Source organism: Cetorhinus maximus, chromosome 8, assembly GCF_964194155.1.
Source record: "Cetorhinus maximus chromosome 8, sCetMax3.hap1.1, whole genome shotgun sequence".
Taxonomy (NCBI): domain Eukaryota; kingdom Metazoa; phylum Chordata; class Chondrichthyes; order Lamniformes; family Cetorhinidae; genus Cetorhinus; species Cetorhinus maximus.
This window is the reverse complement of record NC_135886.1, coordinates 11930157-11948549: the sequence shown is the minus strand read 5'-3', so window position 1 is coordinate 11948549 and position 18393 is coordinate 11930157. Positions and strand designations below refer to the sequence as shown.

Genomic DNA, 18393 nt, shown 5'->3' with positions numbered 1-18393 from the left:
AATTGCTCCATTCCCCAGTGTCAAAACACTTCATCTTTACAGAATAATCTCCTAAGATCTTTCAAAAATAAACATCAGTTGTTTTCATGGAGCGCCAAAACTGTAACATGGTACTAATGCTACCAAAAACAAATTTGCTGCCTGACCTTCTGTATAGGAATTGCTAGATGAGACAAGACCAAGGTTCATCTTTATTTGTTAGCCAAATACAATATGACTTATGACAAAGGCAAGTCTAAAAAGGTCTTAAATTGCAATATCGAGCTTTGGCTGAATGTACAAATATTCTAAAATGTCTGCAAAACAAGTGTTTTAACCTGGCCGCATTGTGAACGAAGAATCACTATGTATAGTTTATGGGTCTTAAGTTTGAGAATTTGGGTGCGCTGTTCACTCTTGCATGCCCTCCACCCAGTCAGTGGCATAAATTTGTGATTCACTTAGTTGAGCATTTCCACTTGTACGCAATGGCTCCATCATAAGGCAGAGAACTAAATGTGGGTGGAAAGGGAAGTGTTTTTTTTAAAAAGGCTCATACTTTTTAAAAAAAAATTCCAGGCAGCTCACTGAAAAAGATATTCCCAGTCCCAAAAAAAAATCTGATCAAGGGGCTTAAAATGACAAAAAGGTGTGATGAATTGATACAGAAAATCTATTTTTTGCTCTGGTGAGGGCACCCCAGAACAAGGGGCCATAATCTTCACATTAGTGGGGCTGTTCAAAATTGAAATGAAGAGGCACTTTTTCACACAGCAGGATAGTGGAGATTTGGAACACAGTTCCTCCAAAAAGGCTGGGTGCTGGAGGTAAGTTTAAAATTTTTAAGGTTGAGATCAACAGATGTTCCTTAGGCAATGGTATCTAAGGAATTAAGAATCAAAGCGAGTAAATGGGGTTGAGGCCCTCATCAGCCACGAACTGATTGGCAGGGCAGCCTCAAGAATGTTTTGCTCCTGTCCTTGGCTTCCTACAATAGGTGCCAGTGAGAACCTGTTATTGGGGATTTGATTATGAATATATAAGGGGTACTATTAACATTGAAGTATTTAATGTGGACAGGCTTGGTTAAGATGTATTCTGTTTTTTTTTCTTTGCAGCAAGTTGAAGTAGACTGCCAACAGTGTATGCTTGAAATCCTCGACACAGCAGGAACAGTAAGAAATATTTCTTGTACAAATTTTGAGCAGCTGCCCACTATGAAATGCCACTGTATTTAAATTAATGCATAGACAGCCTGAAGACAGTTTACATTAGTTGGCCAATATGGCAACCTTGGTAATAGATAAAACTTAAGCATGACATCCCTCCCCACCTCCCCCCAAATCAAGCAGCTTATTACCAACAGCAGGAATAGGTATGAAGGCAGAAAGTGTTACAAAATACAGGTCCATCAGTATCCGGAAATATAATCCAGCCTTTCTGATGTGGAACCTCCTTCAGCTCTCTTCTCATAATGAGGTTTACCCTCTCCCAAGATATCCCTGCAAAGGCTTAACCTGTTAGTGAATACCTGTTTAAAACCTTGATCATATAATTGTGCTTTCAGCTTTGATTAACTTTTATTCTTAAGATGTGGGTAAAAATGACAATGACGGGGAGCAGTGAAAAGTCCTTGAAGGACATTCATGAGCCAATTGAGTTCATGAAACAATTCAACAGTTTATGATGCCAGCCCTCAAATCACCAGAGTTATTGAATTCCATTTCATGACTTGCTATGGTGGGATTTAAACTAATAGCATGAGTTACTTAGCCTGTACCAAAACTGCTATGGTATCATACCATAGCTTTGTAATAGTGCAAAACACTAAGCATAGTGCTTGCACGGCGAGGAACCACTGTGTGCCCCACTGTCATTTCAAACTCCTTGCTGTAAAAGTGCTGCCTGGCCCAGTAACATATCTAGTCCTTGGCGTACTTGCACAATATGTGTGCATCATTACAATGAGGCCGTGTGGATTAAACTGAATATTATTGGCATTTTTACCAAAGTTGAGAGGGTCTCCAGAAAGATTGGGTTTGCAAAAGGCTGAGACCAGCTGAAGCACCGCAGTCAGTGAAATGTTGCTGAATGGAGCCCTGCAGTGTCTGAATGCAGCTACACAAGTGATTGCATAACCTGCAAACAATACTAGAGACTGCTTCTAGCCAGTTCTTGGGCATCTGTTAATTATGCAGAGTACACCCTGTACAGTTGATTTCCATGTTTATCTGAGTTGAATTATCATGTGTTGTGATATCCTGGCATGCTACAATTTAATGAAGAGGCTAACAAACACCCAAGCATGTGTCTGTCTGTGTCTCTTGTCTTGTAAATAACTTGTGATAAATCTAGTCACATAAGCCTCCTCCATAGTCAAAATACCTTTTGAAATGATCACTGAAACCCCTGCTAGAGTTCAGAGTAACCCTTGTATTCCAGCTCTTTGTGAGCTTTCATAATTGGTGCAGTCTTTGTTTCTGCTTTGTACAGTATTTTTAAATACCTCCATTACAATTCTGAATTTATTTTTTGCTTTTCTGTTTAAATCTGGAAATTATAATTAGGTGACAATTTTCCTAAACCTTGGGGATTTATGTTTAGTTTGTGAATTTTCTTTTAAAATTCTTGGTTCTAGACCTTACTCACAGGATTAAGTTCTGGTGCTGAAGCATTTATTTCTACAAAGGGCAGAACCCCCTTATCTACATAATGGAATGACAATGGCGGATAATCAAAAGTGATAGATATTTGGGTTACAGCTGAGTGCTAGTGACGGTGCAAGTCCCAATGAAATGGAAATCTAGCAGAGAAAAGCAGGCTAGCAAAAGCCATGGCCTACCTGACTTGTTCCAGAAAATCCTATATAGCGCATTTTATATTTAGTTTTGTGCAGCTCATGTGGGAAACATTTTGCTTGAACTTAAAGTTACAGCATAGCAGTTGAATGACACAACCCGCCTGACTTCTAGTCTGGTTTATGGATAATTCAGGGAACAGCCTTGCTGAACATGTTGTGCTAAGACCTGAAATTATCAGAATACCGCAGTTTGCTGACTCTTCACAAAAGATGTGCCCAACACTGTGGGTTTCTTTCCAGAAGACTTTGAACTCTTGTGCTCCCTCTGGTGTTATACCAGGCAGCACAGCATTCCAGATTGAGATTTATTTTCAAAACTTTATTTCTCCAAATTTTCTTAATTCACATTTCGAAAGTACCCTACCTTAAAAATTTTTAATCAAATTCAGTGGCGGCAGTGTACCACTTGCTGCACTGCAGCAATTTACCAAGGCTCCTTCAAAAGCACCTTTCAAACCTGTGACTTCTACCACCAAGGACAACAAGGGCAGCAGGTGCATGGGAACATCGCCACCTGCAAGTTCCCCTCCAAGTCTCTCAGCAGCCTGACTTGGAAATATGTTGCAGTGGATCACTGGGACCGTTTCTGGGGAAGGTGGGACCTGTACAAGCGGGACGGTCTACATCTGAACCACAGCGGGACGAACATCCTTGCAGACGGGTTTGCTAGTACTGTTGGGAGGAGTTTAAATGAATTTGGCAGGGGGAAGGGACACAGAATGTTAGCAGAATAGGGACACATCATAATACAGTAAAACAATCAAGTCAGAGGGAATACAGCTGCAATAAGCTTCAAGGGAGTAAGGCAAGGCTGGATGGCCTCTACTTTAATGCCAGGAGTATTACAGGTAAAACGGATGAGTTAAGGGTAAGGTTTGGCATGTGGAATTGTGATATAGTAGCCATCACTGAGACATGGTTGAGGGAAGGGCGGGATTGGCAGCTCAACATTCCGAGATATAGAATCTTCAGGCGAGACAGAGGAGGGGGCATTGCATTATTATTGCAGTAAGGAGAGATGATATCTTGGAGGGGGCATCGAATGAAATCCCCAATATTGCATGAACACTTGGATGTACAATACAGCTTAGGAATAAAAAAGGGGCAACCACATTATTAGGTGTTTATTATAGACCCCCCAGATAGTCAGCGGGAAATTGAGGAGCAAATATGTCCACAATTTGTGGAGGTGTGTAAAAACAATAACAATAGGGTAATTATATTAGGTGATTTCAACTTTCCCAACATTAATTGGGATAGACATAGTGTTAAGGGCTTGGGTGGAGTGGATTTCTTGAAATGTGTGCAGGAGAACCTTTCAGGTCAATATGTAGAGGGTCCAACAAGGGACAGTGCATTGCTGGACCTAATTCTGGGAAATGAAGCTGGACAGGTGGTTGAGGTGGTGGTGGGCAAGCATTTTAGTGATAGTGACCACAACATGGTACAGTTTAAGTTTGTTATGGACAAAGAAATCGACAAGTTGCAAAAAAATGTTTTGGATTGGGGGAGAGTGGATTTTAGTAAAATAAAGCAGGATCTGGCCAAGGTAGACTGGGAACAGTTACTTGTGGGGAAATCTACAGAGAAACAGTGGGGGGGTGTTCCAAAAGGAAATGGGGAGGGTACAGGCTCAACATGTTCCCTCTAGGGTGATAAGAAGGAGTAACAAGCCCAGAGAACCATGGATGACCAGAGATATTCAAGTTACAATGAGAAGGAAAAGAGAGGCTTTTAGCAGGAACAAGGGAAGCAAATCAACAGAGGCATTAGTGGAGTACAGACAGTGCAGGGTGAAGCTTAAGAAAGCAATTAGGAGAGCAAAGAGGGGATATGAGAAAGCTCTGGCTGGTAAAAGTAGTGAAAATCCCAAGATATTCTACAAAGTATATCAATGGGAAGAGGATAACCAGGGAAAGAGTAGGGCCCATAAGGGACCAAGGGGGTAATCTATGGGTGGAGCCAGAGGACATCGCTAGAGTGTTGAATGAATACTTCACGTCCGTCTTCACCCAAGAGAATGAGGATGAAGGTATCGAACTCGGGGAGTGAGTCTGCGAGGTTCTTAAGCAAATTGATATAGGGAGTGATGAGGTGTTGGCAGGCTTAAAGGTGGACAAATCTCCAGGTCTGGATGACATGTGTCCCAGGCTGCTGAGGGAGGCAAGGGATGAGATCACAGGCTCTGACCCAAATTTTTAATTCCTCTCTGGCCACGGGGGAGATGCCAGAGGACTGGAGAACAGCTAATGTGGTTCCGCTATTTAAGAAGGGTTGTAGAGATAAGCCAGGGAACTACAGGCCAGTGAGTCTCACATCAGTGATAGGGAAACTATTGGAGAAATTTCTGAAGGAGAATATCTATCTCCACTTGGAGAGGCAAGGTTTGATCAGGCATAGTCAGCATGGCTTTGTCAGAGGAAGGTCATGCCTATCAAATTTGACTGAATTTTTTGAGGAGGTGACCAGGTGTGTAGATGAGGGTAGTGCAGTTGATGTAGTTTATATGGATTTCAGCAAAGCCTTTGACAAGGTCCCACATAGGAGACTTATAAAGAAGGCAAATGCACAAGGGATACAGGGTAATTTGATAAGGTGGATTCAAAATTGGCTTAGTTGTAGGAGACAGAGGGTGATGACAGAAGGATGCTTTAGTGACTGGAAGCCAGTGTCCAGTGGCGTACCACAGGGACCTGTGCTTGGTCCCCTATTATTTGTCATTTATATAAACGACATAGATGACTATGTGGGGAGTAGGGTTAGTAAGTTTGCGGATGACACAAAGATTGGCCGGGTGGTTAACAGTGAGGTTGAGTGTCTTGGGCTACAGGAAGATATAGATGGGATGGTCAAATGGGCAGATAAGTGGCAGATGGAATTTAACCCTGAAAAGTGAGAGGTGATACAATTTGGAAGCAGTAATTTGACAAGGAAGTATTCAATGAACGGCATGGCACTAGGAAGTTCTGAGGAACAAAGGGACCTTGGCGTGTGTGTCCATAGATCTCTGAAGGCGGAGAGGCATGTTAGTGGGGTGGTGAAAAAGGCATATGGGACACTTGCCTTTATCAATCGAAGCATAGATTACAAAAGTAGGGAGGTCATGTTGGAGTTGTATAGAACCTTGGTGAGGCCACAGCTGGAGTACTGTGTGCAGTTCTGGTCGCCACATTATAGGAAGGATGTGATTGCAGTGGAGGGGGTGCAGGGGAGGTACACCAGGATGTTGCCTGGGATGAAACATTTAAGTTATGAAGAGAGGTTGGATAGACTTGGGTTGTTTTCGTTGGAGCAGAGAAGACTGAGGGGCGACCTGATCGAGGTGTACAAGATTAGGAGCATGGACAGGGTGAATAGGGAGCATCTGTTCCCCTTAGTTGAAGGGTCAGTCACAAGGGGGCATAAGTTCAAGGTGAGGGGCAGGAGGTTTAGGGGGGATGTGAGGAAAAACTTTTTTACCCAGAGGGTGGTGACGGTCTGGAATGCACTGCCTGGGAGGCTGGTGGAGGTGGGTTGCCTCACATCCTTTAAAAAGTACCTGGATGAGCACTTGACACGTCATAACATTCAAGGCTGTGGGCCAAGCGCTGGTAAATGGGATTAGGTAGGTAGGTCAGGTGTTTCTCACGTGTCGGTGCAGACTCGATGGACCGAAGGGCCTCTTCTGCACTCTGATTCTGTTGCTTCACTGTCACTGGGTCAAAATCCTGGAATCCCCTCCCTAATAGTACTTTGGATGTAGCTACATCATATAGACTTCCCATGGTTCAAGAAGATGGCTCACCACTCTCCCTGAGGACAATTGGGGATGAGCAATATATGCTGCCCTTGCCAGTGACATCCACAGCCCCATAACAAATTAAAGCTGCAAAAATGTGTACTTACTTTATCTTTAGTGGCATTAGAGCCTTTTTCGCAGTTCTTATTAAATTCGCAAAATTAACCATGCAGTTGTCATGTTTCTCAGTGTTACAAAGGGTCTCACATAGCTTTTTGGTTTGAAGCTATCAGATGTGGGTTTAATATTATGCACAGCAACCATTGCAGTTGCCTACCTTGGCATAAATCGTCTGAGCTGTCTTGGTTCGGGTGGTACTATCACTTAATATTCATCTAGATTTCCATTCCGTTAAAGCATTGTATTAGTATAAAGCTTAAAAGCCTGAGTTTTTATAGTATTTTCTTCCTGTATCGTAAATCATTGCCAGCTGAATGTGGATGATCCTTTGCTCAGTTCCCTTAATTGACAGGAAGAGGGGGGGTGGAAGGAGTGGTAAAAAGAGCTTGCTTGATCGCATGGCGGAGACTTCACTGTGAGGAAGAACCAGGGCTGTAAACTTGTGCTGTGAAAGTTTGGTTTGCTCAGCTAACATGTAACTTATGTTGGTCAGCTTTGGTAGCAGTCAAAGTTAGAGCTTTCCTTTTTTAAAATTAAAAGAAAAGTCTGTTTTTGGAAAGGTAAAATTATCTATGTTCCCAGCCAAAATTCCCTTCAGCAGTGTACCAACCATAGTGTTGTTGGATGTCATGGAGACACCCTTTGGTTCCATAGTAGCAATCCTGACAGAGTCAGCAGGAGCAAGGCTTGAACCCCACATAGTACTGGTGAATTCTGGTTTGGTGTCCAGTGGGATATTTGCGTTTTACCCTCATTTTCTCTTTATGGTTTGTGGAAACCCATAAAATATTTTTTGTATAGAACTAAAAACTGGTATAAAGACGGTTATAGCCAGTGTGAAGGTGCAGCAGCAACTGTAGCCAGAGGGCTGATGAATTACTCATTCCAAATTTTCATCATCCTTTGGCTTCTTCTACATAGGTTTTGCTGTGTTTCCGGCAAATGAGTACACTAAAATTGATATGTGTGGTCTTAGTGATCAAACATTAAATTTACATCCCTCTTGTCTATTGCAGGAGCAATTCACAGCAATGCGAGATCTGTACATGAAGAACGGCCAGGGGTTTGCACTAGTATATTCTATAACCGCACAGTCAACGTTTAATGACCTACAGGACCTGAGAGAACAGATCCTACGAGTCAAGGACACTGAAGATGTAAGTAAATGATTTAATTTAGCCCCTTGAGTACAGTAGAATTTTGGGACAAACTAAATAGAATTATATTACATGAATTTCTGACCTTTTGATATTTTTAGGAAATAAACTTGAAGTTTTATTTTTATCAGATGTTATTTTAAATTATTAATGCAATTAAAAATTGAAGAGCAGGAGTTAACCAGAAATGTAGGGTGCTGATTTAATATGTAGAGTATAAACTAAACCTCACTGACAGAATTGTTACAGCGCAGAAGGCTGCCATTCGGCCCACCATGCCTGTACTGGCTCTCCGAATGAGCAATTCACCTAGCGTTCCTCCTTTTTCAGATGATTCTAATTCCCTTTTGCCTCGATTGAGCCTGTCTCTTACTACACTCAGTGCATTTCAGACCCCAACCACTTGCTGTGTGGAAAAGTTTTTCCTCACGTTGCTTTTGCCAATTAATTTAAATCTCTGCCCTCTCGTTCTTGGTCCTTTCATAAGTGGGAACAGTTTCTCCCTATCTACTCTATCTGGACCCAGCTTTTTCTATTCCAAGGAAAGCCACCCCAACTTCTCCAATCTTCAATGCTGAAGTGATTGACAAAGCTAAGTACCCACACGGTTCCGAATTCTCTCTCAGCAAGTAGGCATGGGGACAGTGTGCACATGCCACCCAGATCACTTCTGGAGCTAGTATAATTTCAACTTTACAATTCTAATTTCATATCTCCTTTTAGTTATTGGAGACTGTGCAACTGATCAAATTTACTTCACATCTTTGGTGTCATAATTGACTTTCTGATGAACTGGGCTCTCCACGGTAGTCAGAATTCTTTTTCACTGATCCGAATTCAGCAAGGTAACAGACGATGATCAGAGAATTACAATACCACTGCTCCCCTCGATCAAGACTCTCCTTCCCTGTTAAGGTTTAGCTTTTCTTGTTCCTACTCCCTGATATCCAGCAAAATTCTTGTACCTCATCTATGCTTTTTTTAACAAAGTTAAAAGATATGGTATTCTTGGTTTGCTTTGAGTTAACAAATCTCAGCTGGGGAGGGATGGAAAACCACAACTGATCTTTGATTTGGCTCAGGACGAGACTTGACTGTTGTCCTCCCTACAGTCCAGTCATCAACAAGCACCACTTTCCATGGTTCATGTACGAATGACCACTGCTCATGGAACTCCATCCCAACAGGAGTTTCAGCCTTAAGGGGAAGCGGTGACTCAAATTGCTTCAGGTTTTTTTAGCCTATTCTCAAAACTAACTCTACCATCCATATTTGGGGTTCAAAAACCCACAATTCCAAACACACTGTCCCTCCAGTTGTACTGTATCGTTCCACTCTTGATCTATGGTCAGTTGTGTGTCTGAACTCACTAATACACAACACAGTATCTTCTCTCCCTTGATAGCTTATCTGAGATGCAAAATGCTTTATTCACCATTTGAGAGTTTTGCTCAACGTTTTGGCACTTAAATAAGTTGAGGTGGGATAATTAAAATGTATAACTTGTGTTTTGTAATTGTATTAGCATTTTTAGGTATTGGTTGGTGTGCACTACTTTTCATTTCTCAAAACAAATTCTCTTCACTTACTGCCACATATTATCTCATTCCAAGGCCCTTTTCTCCCTAATTGTCAGTACATGCTGTCCACGCACAGCTTGTAACTTTGTACTTTGTAATCTCTTGATGGGTTGCAGGCAAATAGATAGCCTTTTGCCTGCCTTTGTTACATTTCTAATTTAACTTTAATCTGCAAGAACAACTTTATAAATGGATGTAAATAGTCAGAAAGCGTTGGAACCTGTTAATATGAATAGTTAAGGTGGGTGAGAATCCAGAGATTCTGTTGTATCCCATTGGAATAAAACCTAAACAGATGTCCAGGCTCATCTCATTGCACCATTGCTGCTGAGAGTACTCAAAATGGGCAGCGTCCTTTTAGATAATGGATAAGCATGAAGGCATTTTTTTCCCCTTGTAATGAATCTCCTTCGAAAGTAGCTGCAAAAAATCCAAATGCTTTATCTTATTCTTATGCTTGGAAATTGAACCATGTAGAATTAGTGCAACATCCAGCCAAACATTTGGAGATGTGTACAGATTGTAAAAGGCCAGGTACTTGTCAAGGAATTTGAAAATGTACAATTTTTTCTTGGAAAAAGTAGACTTGAATGTATCGATAGATTTACAGTCCATTTGAACCCAGAGTGAAGAGATGATTGCCTATGATAATTGGTGAAAATAGTTTGAGCTATTTAACCAACATCCCCATATATCTTTAAACTGAATTCTTAACTAATTCGTAATTTGATTTCTAGTTACACTGTACCTAGGTTAGGTGTTCTACTGTAGCTTTGACTCTCCATCATATGAAAAACTTAGTCTTTTGTATATTTGCAAGTTTGTACTTATAAATCAGTCCCTAGTCAGCCTATATAGCAGGAATCTCCAATAGACAATCAATGTGGATTGGAACAGTAAAAGAGCGACACACATTTTGGGGAAAAAAACATACAAGGCAAGACCTTGTTAGAGCCTATCCTAAAGTGTCACAACATAAACCTGCGATACACACGGGAAGTGCTGCTCTCTGAGGTGGATTGCTTTGTGTTTGATGTGGGAGAACTCAAGTACAGAATGCTGGCAGATCTTGTACGTGCAATGGTTCAATTTATTCGCATAACCTTTCTGTTGTCCGGAGAAACAATATAATCTTAAACTGTGTGCAAAGTGCAGCAGCATTGTTTCTGCGATGCAGTTGGACCAATGATTGCATTTTAAAACTGATTTTAATTTTCCCAAGCATTTTTAATTCCAGATATTTGGGGTTAATTATAATATGAAGTCTAGGCATAGTACTATACAAACTGAACATCACACTTAAAAGACGTTTCTCCCAGGGAAGAAGGAACATTGGCCAGCTTTCTCCCCTTTCAAAGGTCCAAATATTGACCTGATGCTAATCTTGCAGTGGGTTTATATGTTTCTTTATTTAGCTTTTTTTGTACTGTGATCATATTCTGCAATTGAAATTATGGGAGATTGAGCATCAACATTGCATTGTACCTTGTAACTTAGACAATTGATGTGCGTCTGTTTTGGCATTTATAAACATTTAACAATTGTCTCTGTGGAATCTGTGTTTCAAGATTATAAACTTAACATTGAATGTGTATTGGTCAGCTAATTCCAGATGAACCACAAGCACTGAACGCATTCAGATACAAATTAATGTATTTATTGAGTCTGTTAATCGGCAGTGTCCCAAGAGATTGTTTTGTGCAAAAGGTGTAGGATTTGTGTTATATTGCTCAACATGAAGGAGTCTTCTGAATCTGAGAGCTGAAAAGCAACAGGTTTTCAGCAGAGCTTACCTCAAAAGATTTCCTGTTGTGTGCAGGAAGTGTTCACAATACCTCAAACCCCAAGCACATCCACCCTTGTAAAAGGGCATCCTTTCACCCTGTGCATGTGTCTGCTGTTTTTGTCCATGTTTGTGTATTACTTGCTGTTATCATCCATTCTGGTGATCTGTTTTATCAGTCCATCTGTTCTTTAATACTGTTTATATCATTGCCACATGGTAATAACAAAAGTTGTATACTAGGAGCATTCTCCAGTTTTTTTAAGTCATTGTTGTAAATGATAAAAAGACTCAATAGATTTCCATGAGCTTTGGTCACTGCCAACTCTGCCACTCTGTAAACAGCCAAATAATCCGATTCCTCACCACTGCCACCTACGTGTTGCCAAGGCAATTCTCAGTCCTGAGAGCTAATTTGCCATTTTGTTCAACTTTCTTTAGAAGTCTTGTGTGAGGAACTTTCTGAAATGCGCTCATGAAGATCCAAGTAAATTATGCTCACTGGCTAGCCCTCATCCTTCAGTGAGTTACACCTCAATAGAATTCCAGCAAATAAGTGATGCATGATCTACTGCTTCTGTTGATGGGGCTTGCTATTTTAGGTGTCTGATCTGTAGAGGGAGATAAACAGCATCATGCAAGATGTTCTAATGTATTTTTTACTAAAAACTTGAGGTTAATTAAACTGTAATGGATGAGCATCATTCCTTTATTTTAAATATGTGGAAAGCAAGTAACATTCATGCCATACAAATGCCAGGCGATGACCATCTCCAACAAGAGAGAATCTAACCATCTCACCATGACATTATCATAACTCAAAATCCTCCACTGTCAACATACTAGGGGTGACCGTTGACCCAGAAACTGAACTGGACTAACCATATAAATACCACGACTACAGGAGCAGCTCAGAAGCTGGGAATTTTGGGGTGAGTGACTCTCCACCTGACTCCCCAAAGCACAAGACACACATCAGGAGTGTGATGGGATACTCTCTCCATTTGCCTGGAAAAGTGCAGCTCCAACAACACTCGAAGCTCGACACCATCCAGGTCAAAGCATCCTGCTTGATTGGCACCCCATCCACCATCTTAAACATTCACTCCTTCCACCACTGATGCATGGTGGCAGCAGTGTGTACTATTTAAAAAAAGATGCATTGCAGCAATTCTCCAAGGCTCCTTTGCAGGACCTTCCAAACCCATGAGCTCTACCACTTAGAAGGACATAGGCACCAGATATACGGGAACACCACCACCTGCAGGTTCCCCTCCAAGCCACACAACATCTTGACTTGGAACTATGTTGCTGTTCCTTCACTTTTGCTGGATCGAAATCCTGGAACTCCCTTTCCAGCAGCACTGAATGTACCTGCACCAGATGGACTGCAGTGGTTCAAGAAAGTGGCTCAACACCATTTTCTCAAGAGCAATTAGGGATGGGCAACAAATACTGGCCTTGCCAGAGATACCCATTTCCCATGAAAGGGAAGAAAAAAAATCATTATTCTGAAGTGCAGTTCTTTGCACAGCCTCTGCTGTATTTCGTTTTGCGGTTTCCAGGGGTGTGTATCATTTGGCTGAATCACTATTGACATTTACTACTTTGTGTGTCTTTGTAATGCGTGAGCTATTGATGTCCAAACAAATTTTTCTGCATCAGTCAGTCACAACTGCTTTATGTTCAAATGTTGGTTTGCTGCCCCTCAGCCTTATTAAGTTCCTAAGTTGCTCTGCAGAGTGTTAATGTGGCTTGCTTAACATACGCAACTTTGAACACAACCTTTATATAGCACCTTTCCTTGATTATCAGCAATGCTACATAAGTAATGGCAAGGACTTGTGAATTCTTCAGATTCCTCCAGGATTGATCACAACTCAACATGCCTCCTCCATTTCACAAAACTTGTAATGTCCCAGTATTATCTGTCACTGAAGCATTGCTGAGGGAACTCTCAGGCTCAAGTGTCACAGGCAATGCATCCATTCACATTTAGGATTGGAAGACACACACTGATGTTCAAAGCATCAAAGCACAGGACATCCCAAAGCGCTTTACAGCCAATGGAGTACTCTTGAAATGTAGTCGTTATAATTTTTGAAGCGCGGCAGCAAGCGCCCACAAACAAAGTGCTCATGACTAGATCGTGTCTATTTTTTAAAAGCGGTGTTGATTGAACGGTCACTATTGGTCTGGACACTGGGGGCGGTAGCTGTCCTGCTCCTCTTCAACATTGTACCATGAGATCTCTTATGCTCACCTTGGGGATGCAGACAGGGCCTCAGTTTAACGTCCCAACTGAAAAACTCCAACTCTGCAGCACTTTCTCAACATCACTCAGGTATCAGCCTTGATTTTGTGCTCATGTCTCTGAAGTGGGGCTTGAACTTATAACCTTGTGACTCTGAGGTGAGAGTGCTACCTACTGAGCCATTGCTGTTCCCTGTATGGCTGTTCATTCTTCTTCCTCCCCACCCCATACCTTGTAATGAAAAGGGGTGACTGGTGCTTTGAACATCATTGTGTGCCTTCCAGTCCTGAAATGTGAATGGATGCATTGCCTGTGATACTTGGGCCTGAGAGTTTCCTCAGCAATGCTTCTGTGACAGATAATACTGGGACATTACAAATTTTGTGAAATGGAGGAGGCATGTTGAGTTGTGATCAATCCTAGAGGAATCTGAAGAATTTACAAGTCCTTGCCATTATTTATGTAGCATTGCTGATAATCAAGCACGTGCCTTATTGTTGCATGCCACAATTGGATTAGGAGCTGGAACGTTAAGAAACTGATATAGTATGCTCCTTTTGGCTTTCCCAATTTTATATTGCTTTTAAACATTATGAAATATAAATCACGCACTCGCCCGGAGACCCTAGTTACAAGAAGCTCTTTTTTTTTGTGTGAGAAATGCTTTTGTGCCAAGAAGAGTGAACGGACTGTTCTGTCTGATATAATCAGTTGAATCCGGTGATTCCTTTCTAAAAATCTATTCAGCAATCTGGGGGGGAGGCAGTGGCGTAGTGGTATTGTCACTCGACTGGTATTCCAGAGACCCAGGGTAATGCTGTGGGGACTTGGGTTTGAATCCCACCATGGCAGATGGTGAAATTTGAATTCAATAAATGTCTGGAATTATAAGTGTATTGATGACCATGAACCATTGTCGATTTTCTTAAAAACCCACCTGGTTCACTAATGCACTTGAGGGAAGGAAATCTGCTGTCCTCACCTGGTCTGGCCTACATGTGACTCCAGGCCCACAGCAATGTAGTTGACTCTCTTTTTAAAAAAAAAAAGCCCTTTAAACAAGGGCAATTAGGGATGGGCAATAAATGGTGGCCTAGCCAGCAACGCGCTCATCCTACAAATGAATAATATGTTTAAAATAATCTCATTTAGCAAGGCTGCTCAAGTGAAAAAGGGGAATTGCCGTGCAGATTTTTGGTTATGTTTAAATTGTATTTTGAAAGTAAAACAGAGTTGCCTGAATTTAACGCAGCATTTGAAACTTTCATTGCATGATTAGGATTTGCATTTTTGTTCTCTAAAATTTAAATGAAAGCCTCAGACCAAAATTTCATGTTAAAAATCTATACTAAACAGTATAAGATGAGAATTTGATGAGATGGATGTCCCAAAGGAAATGGTCCTTGTTTTAATACTTGTTGGAAATTGCCCTAGAGGGGTAACGGTTGTGGACTCGGGTCTTCTGTGATTGCGCAGTGCTTTGATGCTGATACTCCACTGTGTTGGCATCTGCCTTTGTGGGCTGGTTGTACAAACTTTGTTTCTGTTTATTAATATTTGAGAAATGGATGTTTTTGATATTTGTTCATCAAGAAGGTTGTGTGTATCTGTGTATGATTTTAATTAAGCTGGGCAGAGATTAATAGGTGGTTATCTGGGGAAGGGGGGTTTAAAACACGAAAAGGTTTGAGGTGTTCGGTTTGAGGTACAAGTGAATAGGTTAGATCTAACGTTTGCATTTTTGGATAAGTGGAAAGTTTGAATATTGAAGGGAAATCAGGTGACAAGAAGCATGTTTGCATCTTGCACGAGTTCCATAGGTAAATAGAAGTGGGGATATTAAAAGCAAAGACAAAATGGAGACATGAAAGATTTGATATTTGGAAGGATTTGAGTTTTAGAGGTGTGAGAACAATGGAACCTGAAATGAAAGAGTGAAAAGGGTATTTCAGAAGTACTGTAGCTGGCAGCTCTTGCTGTTGAGCTCTGACTGGGGCTGCAGTTGAGCTATAGCTGAGTTGTTAGAGCTGGAGCTGTCAGATGTGGCAGCTGGAGCCCCGGGTTAAGAGAAGATGCAGTTTCAATCAGCCATCCAGTCAAGCCAGAAAAGTATTGGGCTGCAAAAAAAACAATTTTACTCTGAAGTTTAGATTTCCACAGCAGAGTGGAAGAGAGTTAGAGTTCATATGGTATGCCTTCATTGAAGCTATAGCAGTTTGCCTTGGGTAATGTTACTGGAGTTATGTAGTGACAGACAGTGTTGCCTGGAAGGTGTTTACTTGTGGGGCCTGACCAAATAGAGCGCCTTTAGAGTGGAATGTGTTGTAAGACTAAGTTTAGCTGTGTAACTTGTGTGCTTAATTAAATTAATTAAAGTTTACTTTAATTCTTATTAATAAACTTGTAGTTTTTAAAATCCCAAAAATGTTACTGGACTTCTTACTGCTGAGATCAGTATGTCGCCTTCTCATTTTTAGAATACAACCAAAAAAGGCATGGGCCCATAAGGCAAGTTTTCCTCTTGGGATTTGGTTTTTGCAGCAATTAACATCAGCTGTGGTCATAATCTTCTTGAACGCCAGCATTACTGAGAGCTTAAAAAAAAATCTCCCTTCCCTCTATCACCTGTTCCTTTAAACTGTCATTTGCCACAAACCAATATGCTCTGCTGACATAGTTTGTGTAAACCAAATGAAATATTGTGGCTTACTCGCCAATAAGATATATTAACCATGATTCCTTGTAACTGATTCAGCTTATTCTTCGAACTGCTTCAAGACTACAGAATGCTAATTTTATTAGGAGAGCTGGCATGGAGTTGGAAGTGTAAGGGGGAGGCGGGGTTGAACTGATATTAACATATGGGTACTAACCCAAGATAGTTAGCATTGTGTGTGTTCGGCTCCATCAATTGGTTGACCTCTAACTCTTGCTATGTCCAAGGCCCTAATAGTTTACAGCTGTTCTTTACTAGCTCGCACAATCCATAGACTGGAGCTAGAGGGGAAGTCACTAACTTATGCAAGTTCCTGCTGTTTTCTTGCATAGCAGCATTGTTGGATCTGTTGCAAAACTGCTTTTGCCTGGGTGAAACCAGCTGGGGATATTGTATCCAATTGTGAACGCAACACTAGAAAGAATGTAAATACCTTGGCGAGGGTACAGAAGAAATTCACTAGAATTATCCCAGGGATGAGAGACTTTAGTTATATGGAAAGACTGGAGAATCTGGGGTTGCTCTCTTCAGAGCAGGGAAGATTAAGAGGAGATTTGGCATGTGTATCGAGAATTTTGATAAGAGCGCGTATGGAGAAACTGTTCCCAGTGGCAGGAGGGTTGGAAATCAGAGGATACAGATTTAAGATAATTAGCAAAATAATCAGGGGGAAGATGAGAATTAACATTTTATGCGGTAAATTTCATTCTGGAATGCACTGCATGAAAGGATGGTGGAAGCAGATTCAATAGTAACATTCCAAAGAGAATTCGATTAAATACTTGAAAGCAAAAAAAAAAAATTGCAGGTCTATGGGCAAAGAGCAAAGGCGTGGGACTAATTGGATAACACTGTCAAAGAGCTGGCGTAGTCGTAGTAGGCTGAATAGCCTCTTTCTGTGGTGTATGATTGCGATTGCAAGCCAGATGTCCTAGCTTTGCAGGACTTCTCTTAGTGCCACTGCATTTATATGATTGCATATTCTGTAATGTTGTAACCTTCTGGAAATCTTTGTTTTTCTTCCCAACCTGCTCAGCCTCTATACAAGTTCTGCTTCAGATTAAATTGTAAGTTTGAATGCTGTTTCATTGGTCGTCATTCAGTGCTGTATCATTTAAAGAACGTTCAATGAATGTCCAACCTATCATGCTATAACAGTGAAATTTCTTAGTGTGGTAATCTAGTTGCGCTGTAAGCCTTGGGAATGGTGGCCTTGAGTGGCCCTGTAACAACACAGCAGGCCCTGAATAGTACGCTGGAGTTTGCACCTAGAAAATGTTCAACCCTAACTTGGTTGGAATCCAATACCTGACAGAGGAGCTACTCCCATTGGATGCCTTTCTAGAATGTGGAGTGTAGCAGAAACTTGATTTTTGTGAGCGAGATATATTTGGTGTTTCTCGTCCTGTCTGTAGACTTTGAAAGCTTTTTAAAATTTTGATAGCAAAATAGCCCTGCAAAATGAGCTGAATTTGCTAGCATTTTGTAGTTTTCTAATTGCTGTTGCAGGAACTTGTGGTGTTGGTTGCTTTTGTTTCCATGGCAGGTGCCATTTTCTAAAACATTTGATCACAATAAATAGGGCTATTTTTTCGAGGCCTAATCTTTGCATGCATATTTGGTAATTTGGTTTCAGGAGTGTATAAATTGCATTCTGTTACATACATGACACATTTGTAAGAGCATAAAACCATCAAAAAAATTTGATTTCCGTATCAAATTTTACTGTTACCTTGATAAAATTTCATACTTGTGTTTTTGCATCCTACTGCAATATTTTCAGTACCCAGTAGTGAGTGCAGCATCAATTGTTCCATTCCCAAGTGTCTTGGCACTCCCAGCACCTCTGAAAGACACAATTCTCAGGTATGGTAAGGTTTCTTAAGGTATAAAATCACAGAATTGTTACAGTGCAGAAGAGGGTCATTTGACGCATTGCCTATGCTGGCTCTCCGAATGTGCAATTTACCCAGTGCCATTCTCCTGCCTTCTCCCTGTAACCATACACATTCTTCCTTTTCAGGAAACAGTCTAATTCGCTCTTGAATGCTTTGATTGAACCTGCCTGCACCACATTCCCAGGCAGCACATTCTGGATTTTAACTACCTAACCACATGTTTACTGACATGATCTTAGCATATAGTAAGATTCAAAAAGAGCCTCCA

The 18393-nt window shown here is 41.1% G+C and overlaps 1 protein-coding gene across 5 annotated transcripts in view; it reads left to right on the top strand.

Moving 5' to 3' along the window:
- The window catches only part of rap1aa (RAP1A, member of RAS oncogene family a), a 114000-nt gene that overhangs the window by 79651 nt on the left and 15956 nt on the right, over window positions 1-18393 (top strand). For all 5 annotated transcript variants that reach the window (XM_078546434.1, XM_078546435.1, XM_078546436.1 and 2 more), the window contains exons 4-5: window positions 1098-1154; window positions 7754-7894. In XM_078546434.1, the coding sequence (XP_078402560.1) occupies window positions 1098-1154; window positions 7754-7894 (198 nt within the window). The remainder of the gene's footprint in view (window positions 1-1097; window positions 1155-7753; window positions 7895-18393) is intronic.